Here is a 7,246-nt window from a genome sequence, read left to right on the forward strand (position 1 = left end):
TCCTGGTTTGTCCTTTATTTTGTATTATTAAATATTTTTATTGTTTTAGAACCTTAATGTTTCATATGCCCTATACCCTTTATTGGGAGAAAAGGTCAAAATAAGAATTTCATTATACAGTCAAAGTACAGATGACAATCGTGATATGTTTAGGCCTAATATGTGGTGCCATCCAGTGGCAATAAAGCTGTGTCAGAAACCTATAAGGCACCTGACTTTTATTCTTTTGGGTTGTTTTTAACCCAGGGCTGGGTAACTATTGGACACACATTTCTGGGTTAAAATTACCTTAATAATGGGTTGTTTTAACCCAATTGCTGGGTTGTTTCAACATGGTTGATTAACAATAACCCAGCCATTGGGTAAAACAACCCATTATTTGGGTCATTTTAGCCCAGAAATGTGTTCTGTCCAATTTAGCATTAAATCTATTTTGGATATCACTTGGGTCTCTAACCATCTAAAACAAGGCCATACCCATCCCAGACTTGAATATCCTGGCTTTGATCCAAAAACACACTGTGTTCTTAACAATGCTAAAAACAAGTCAGATAAAACAAGATAGATAAAAACAAAGATTGCAGGCTCCACTAACCAGTTTATCTGCTTTGCAAATGATTTGTTCAACAGTAACTCTCAGTTAATCAAATCAAACCAAAACCAAAGAGGCCTACAAACACTATAGCTTTATAAAGCAATAAACCCCAAGAAGCAGTGGGTTACCAGTGCATTTTATAACAGCTGGGGCGTTGTTAAAACCCTCTAATTATCTGTTATAAAATGCACTGTTACAGCACTGCTTCACAGGGCTTATTGCTTTTATAAAACGGTTACTTCATATGCATAGCAGGATTTCATAAAATAAAACACAGCAAATAAGTTGTAAATAATAGTACAAATATTACTCTTCTGCCAAACAAAGTAGTTCCTCAGTAGTTCCTGCTCGAAAGCAGGGTAAACCCTGCATTGCGGTGCCAAACGCACGCAGTGTGAAACGAAGTACACTGTAAAAAAAGTCCGTAAAAATTTCAATGTTATTGCAGCTGGGTTGCCGGTAATTTACCGTAGATTTACATTTATGTTATTTACTGGCAAGAGTTTGTTCAAAGTTAAATAAATTTTAAATATTAACAAGTCTTTATCTTTACATAATAAAACTATACAAAAACAGCCTCATGCAAAGCATTCTGGGAACCAGAAATCATCATCAACCTTTTTCTGTTTTTAGCTTCAGATTTTGTTTCCCAGAATGTTTTGCTTGATGCTGTTTTTTAGTTTTACTCTGTAAAGACAAAGACTTGTAAATGTTAAATGTTCATTTAACTTTGAACAAAATGTTGCCAGTAAATAACATACATTTAAATCTACGGTAAATTACCGGCAACTCAGCTGCAATTTCTACGGATTTTTTTTACAGTGTAGGGTTAGAATGTTATGACCCCAATTAAACACAGCTGAAGCAGCTAATCAAGGTGTTCAGGGTTGCTTCACAGACAGGTTTCAGACACATGACCTGACCTAGGGTTTAGGAATGCACAATGTGAAACGTCAGATTATGAATACTCAGGATTATCTTTTAACCCCTAAGAACAGTGTGAAACGTGAAACAGATAACCCAGGGCTCAGAATAACCAATCAATTGTGGGACAAGATCTCAGGAGTCAGGAAGTAAACCTAACATTGGATTCTGACATGCCTTGATAATAGCACTTTTGGGAGTACTTCGACTTGGCGCAGTAACACTCTCCCTCTCCCATTATGAGAGTGAGAAGGGGAGCGGACTTTTCAGGCGAAAAGTTTTTCCCAAAAGTGCTATTACGCCATAGCCTGACGTTGTCATACTCAATTCTAGGCAGAATTTGAGTCTGATACCGCTCCATTGAGCTATAATTATGAGGCGTGTCTCAAACGAAAAATGCCTCTGCACTCAATTGGATAGACCTACGACCAATCAGAGCAACGGAGTGTGTGACGTACGTTACGTCTTTTACAGCCTGACCGAACTGCTAGTTATTTCGCAACAATGACACTAACATTGTGATTATACTGAGTTAGCGAATGTACATCAACACCTATTATGTTTACAACATTTCGTTTATATCACAACATGAAGTATTTACTAAGTCATAGAGTAAGACTATCTCTTACCATTTGTACGTTAGGTGAACTTCATCCACGACAATACCCATTACGTTTGCTTGAAAATATTGGAGCCTAGCATGTCCCTCACTTATTCAGCAACCACAATTCCGGGCTTCCGAAAAGAAGCTGGCAACGACCGCTAATTATATCCATCTCGTCGTGCACGCTGAGCTGCATCGCCGTGATAACGTTAGCCATTTCAGTTGCGACCAACTTTTGCCGAATAGGACATCAACAAATGCCCTGCTCGCGTTTCTCTGTTCCTCTTTTAAAATCAATGCTCTGTCGATATCTTTTAGAACAGACTCAATGTCAGAATCCACACATCTGAACTCTACAGCAGCAGCCATTCAACACACGCGCTCTTTGGTGACGTGGTACATTACGTTACTGTTGATTATCTGTCCATCATCGTATAAAGCCCGCCCTCACAATTTGATTGGTTCGACCAGCATTTGTCCAAGCATAGTAGCTCCTCAACGGAGAAACGCCAGACCGATCTTCCCGTTTTCATATTCTTGTGGGCGGGGCTAAGATCGGCTGGCACCCAGGCTAATTACGCCATAAAATATAGTTCCTCTTTTAAATCCGCTTAGAAAAGCGCTATGTTTTATTTTGTACCACCAAACTTGCTCGTATAACTACTCGTCTTAAATAGGAAAAACGTTGATGTGTTTGGTCACTTCTAACTTTATCTCTAAATGGTAGCATTGAATGAATGGGGCTAAGCTAAATGCTATTGAAGCATCGCAGCGCGCTCCAGCGCTTACGTGCACGCACACAGATGATAGAGGGATGTATCAACAATTCTTAGTTAAGGTAATAACATATTTTAATATTGAAAATGAGTAGACTATTCCTTTAACTTGTTGTGACATGCTATTGCTATTTTATAACAAAAAAAGTGTTGAAAGTGACAATTTTGAATTTTAGGCACTTGTGCAAGCATAATGTGTACACACAGATTTTAAATATTACTGAAAGCACAATCAAACAAGGTGAGCCAGTTATAAACTTTGAAGGTGGGGTGGGGGCACGGGAACTCAATTGGACAACCTGAGAGTATTTTACTTTCATGTCATTAGACTCTTGACAGTGAAGGATACTACACACCCCAGAAGATGAAGTTTAATTCATTTGTGTGCTTATGTGTTGCTGGATTCATACTTCTCAATATATCAGGTAAGATCTTCAGAAGACTAATTAAATTCCCTTTGAATTTGCAATGGTCTTTTGTATCTTACACAAACTATTACATGAAACAACTAGTTATTAGTTTAGCATACTTGACAGAATTCACTTTTTTATGATTGAGAAAAACTGTTAAATGCCTTTTCATTTAAAAGTTCTTGTTTAAATAGCTGAAATTGGTTAACAAATATTGTAATACATTCGATATTACATTCTGGTAACACCTCAATCGAGGTTCTATTTGTTTTATATTTTATTAGTTGATAACTAAAAACAAACAATGAACTATATTTATACAGAAATTGTTCATCTTAGTTATTTTTAATATTTAGTAAAACATTTTTAAACTGATATTTTAATCATTAACCTGAATTGATGAAAACCTTGTATTCAATGATGATGATGATGATGATGATGATTATTATTGTTATTATTATTATTATGTACAATTTAAGCTCACTGGTCTACCCACAACATTATAAAACAATGATTGCTCAAACTGCACAAACCAGTATATCAACAATGGCAGTGTTTACACAAACATCATCTCATTGTTGTCATTTTTTCCATTTACAGGTTCATTTTGCCAGTCAGATGGTAAGTGATTAAACTCATAATGATCATAAACCTTATTAAATGTTCCATACAGAATATTTTTTTCGGATGTTTGTGAGCCATTTTACCAGGGAATTCTCATACATTTCCTTCTTCTATCAGTGTGTGGCCAAGCCCCGCTAAACACCAAAATTGTTGGAGGGGAGGATGCATCTGCAGGGTCTTGGCCCTGGCAAGTAAGCATACAAAGTAGCACCTATGGAGGCCATTTCTGTGGTGGGAGTCTCATCAGTCCGTCCTGGGTTTTGTCTGCAGCTCACTGTTTTCCGAGGTATAAAGTTTGAAGCTCACACAAAGACATAACTCTAGATAATCATAATAAAGCTTAAACTGACTTTGTCCATTAATAGCCTTCCTAGCGATACCATGGTGTACATAGGACGTCAAAGCCAAACAGGTTCAAACCCAAATGAAATGTCCAGCACGGTGTCTCAAGTTTTCACACATCCTGGCTATACAAGTTCGTCAGACAATGACATAGCTCTCCTTCAGCTCTCATCTCCTGTGGAGTACAGTAATTATATTCAGCCCGTCTGTCTGGCTGCTACAGGTAGCACGGTTGGTGCAGGTACAATGAGCTGGATCACAGGATGGGGAAAACTCGACCCTAACTGTGAGTGAACGCATATTAAACATCCTCAGTCTTCTAAAATTAGCACAAAGCATCGCAACAACTTGGATGGCTATTAAAAGTAATGTTTTTTAAATTATGATATTTATTTACCGATCTACCTGTTACAGCCCACCAACTCCCCGATATCCTGCAGGAAGTGGAGATACCAATTGTAAGTGACAGTACTTGCAAAAGTGCCTACGGATCAGATATTACAGACAACATGATATGTGCTGGATTAAGTCAGGGAGGAAAAGACTCATGTCAGGTATACATGTTGAATTGAAAACACAAGGAAATGTTTATGTTTTACTTAACAATTGGTTGAAACAACACAGCATTGGTTACATTACATTCCAGCAGGGGCGGGTTCGTACTATTTTGGCCCTGTGCTGGGTTATAAATAAATTGAAGAGTGATTCTTCAAAAAAGCTTTATTTGTTATACGATTTATCAATTACTCATCCCATGCCAAGATAAATAATATTAAGTTAAAATGACTTGTAAATCGAGTTGATTAAACAAAAAAATTAAAGCAGCAAAGATTTTTTACTGTGTGTAAAAAAGAAATATCAAGATAAATATAAAGTTCAAGATCATTTGCAATTTATAGATTTTGCATCTGAAACAAAAGGGGTACGCACATTTTCTGTGTGTATGTTCGGTTTCTATTAAACGTACGCATTAAGATCAAATGTAGGATGGTTTCTACGTAGCATTTTATAAATGAGGCCCCTTGTATTTGAATGAATCTTTTTTGTCCACATTCGACCACTTCTGTCATGGTAACACGGTCTCACACCCATGGCGTCAATATTTGACGACACTTGACCATGCGTCAATATGTTGACGCGGAGGGTATACCTTTCGCGTCATTTTTTGACGAACTGGGGACTTCAACACTACTAGGTACGCGAAATTAAACAGTTGTCGCCTGGCATTGGGGTTAGGGAAAGGTTTGGGTAGGGATGTCATTCTGTAATTCTAACCGTAAACCGACGCGAAAATGGTAGAAAATGGTAAGAAAATAGGAAAGAGAATGCAACGGACTTAATAGTATTGCAGTCCCCAGTTCGTCAAAAAATGACGCGAAAGGTATACCCTCCACGTCAACATATTGACGCATGGTCAAGTGTCGTCAAATATTGACGCCATGGGGTGAGACTGGGTGGTCATGATCACTGAGGGGGTGGTCGGTGGGCGAGTCCCTCTGCTTTTGTTTAAATGCAAGCGGGAGAAATAATGGGTTCAAATTGACCCACACTAATATTATGTCACTGCTTGTGTTGTTAGTAAATATGCTGCACAAAGTCATGTCCTATGTTAAAACACTGTGTCTAATACATTACACATCATATTAATAGGTAGCGTTTTGTGGCTGGTTGAATGCGTTTGCACGTCTACACCACAAAAGCAATTTGGTTGAATGTGTTTTCAACTACCACTGAATGTGGTCGAAAGTGTACGAGCTTAAAACCCTGTTTACACGTCTTCAGCGTCGTCCAAGTGTGAATCGATTGACCAAAATGCATATTAATGTCAAGTGTAAACAGCCTCTTTAAGTTGAACCAACAATTTGTTTTTTACAGTGTGTATGCCTGTAATAGTTTATTTTTTTATCAATGCAGGGTGATTCTGGAGGGCCACTGGTGGTTAGGACCGGCACTCAATGGATTCAGTCTGGAATTGTGAGTTTTGGTCAAGGCTGTGCTGAACCTGGATTTCCCGGTGTGTACACAAAAGTCTCCAATTACCAGGACTGGATTCTCTCTTACATAAGCAGCGACCAACTTGGTTTTGTTCAGTTCTCCTCTGCTAGCAGCTACTCATCCAAATACTTTGTATTTATAATGTCCCTGATATACTTTATTATTACTCTATTATTCTAATATAAAAATTCTGGGGGCTATTTGTGTTGTTTAGTAAGCTATTAATATACTATTTAATTTAAATCTAACTGTTTTAAAAAAACGTTTAAAAGCAGAGCCGATCCGCCCTATACGCAGGCTACGCGAGCTGCGTAGGGCCCCGCACCGCTAGGGGGCCCCCTTGCTCTTAACTTCATGCAGCGCTGCACAGACCAGCTGGCGAGTGCCGCGGGAGCCATTCGAAATTATAACAAGCAGTCTGATCTCACGATACTTTAATTACAGTTGTCAGTCCATCTATGTAGCTCCGCATGCGGTTGACACGCCTATCAACATGCGTCTTCATTCGGTTATTAAAGCTATCCGCCCGAAGCAGGAAAGACAAGCGCCATGAAGGTGAAGTAAAAAGATTAAGAACACAAAATTCCTATTTAGTCTTGAATAACCATGCAATGGATTTATAACAAACACTGCAGTCCTAGATTCAGTTTTAGTCCAGTGTGTTTTGTTAGAAATGCTTGTACACATTTATAATCAAAATCTTTCATACGTGTTAAAAAAATAAACGCATTTATTCATGTAAGATGTTGTGTGACTCCTGTTAGCATTTTAAAACAATGCACATTAGGTCTAATGTGTGCATATTTAGAGAATGATTTATGTATTTTGGTGTGTTTATCCGTGGAGTCTGATCATGCCTTAGTTTTTAAACAATTTGGAAAATCTGTTGAGTTATTTGTTATAGTTTATCTGACAGCTATTTTGGTTTATTTTATTCATAATTTCAAATTTACGTGATATTCTACATCTCTTAAAA

At 37.8% G+C, this 7,246-nt stretch overlaps 1 protein-coding gene across 1 annotated transcript; it reads left to right on the forward strand.

Annotated features, from left to right (window-relative positions):
- Positions 1-3,091: 3,091 nt before the first annotated feature.
- LOC129436350 (trypsin) lies at positions 3,092-6,974 on the forward strand. The gene is made up of 6 exons (XM_073857486.1): positions 3,092-3,324; positions 3,910-3,930; positions 4,051-4,219; positions 4,299-4,561; positions 4,690-4,829; positions 6,190-6,974. The coding sequence occupies exons 1-6, from the start codon at positions 3,264-3,266 to the stop codon at positions 6,448-6,450; spliced, it is 915 nt and encodes a 304-aa protein (XP_073713587.1). The 5' UTR covers positions 3,092-3,263; the 3' UTR covers positions 6,451-6,974.
- The last annotated feature ends 272 nt before the right edge of the window (positions 6,975-7,246 follow it).

The sequence above is a fragment of the Misgurnus anguillicaudatus genome, chromosome 19, assembly GCF_027580225.2.
Source record: "Misgurnus anguillicaudatus chromosome 19, ASM2758022v2, whole genome shotgun sequence".
Taxonomy (NCBI): Eukaryota; Metazoa; Chordata; class Actinopteri; order Cypriniformes; family Cobitidae; genus Misgurnus; species Misgurnus anguillicaudatus.

Bases quoted from the DNA above. Each gene is read 5' to 3' on its own strand.
- LOC129436350 (XM_073857486.1), top strand. From the start codon at position 3,264: ATGAAGTTTAATTCATTTGTGTGCTTATGTGTTGCTGGATTCATACTT. The intron at 3,325-3,909 runs GTAAGATCTTCA...TTCCATTTACAG, and splicing joins CATACTTCTCAATATATCAG to GTTCATTTTGCCAGTCAGAT. The intron at 4,220-4,298 runs GTATAAAGTTTG...GTCCATTAATAG, and splicing joins GCAGCTCACTGTTTTCCGAG to CCTTCCTAGCGATACCATGG.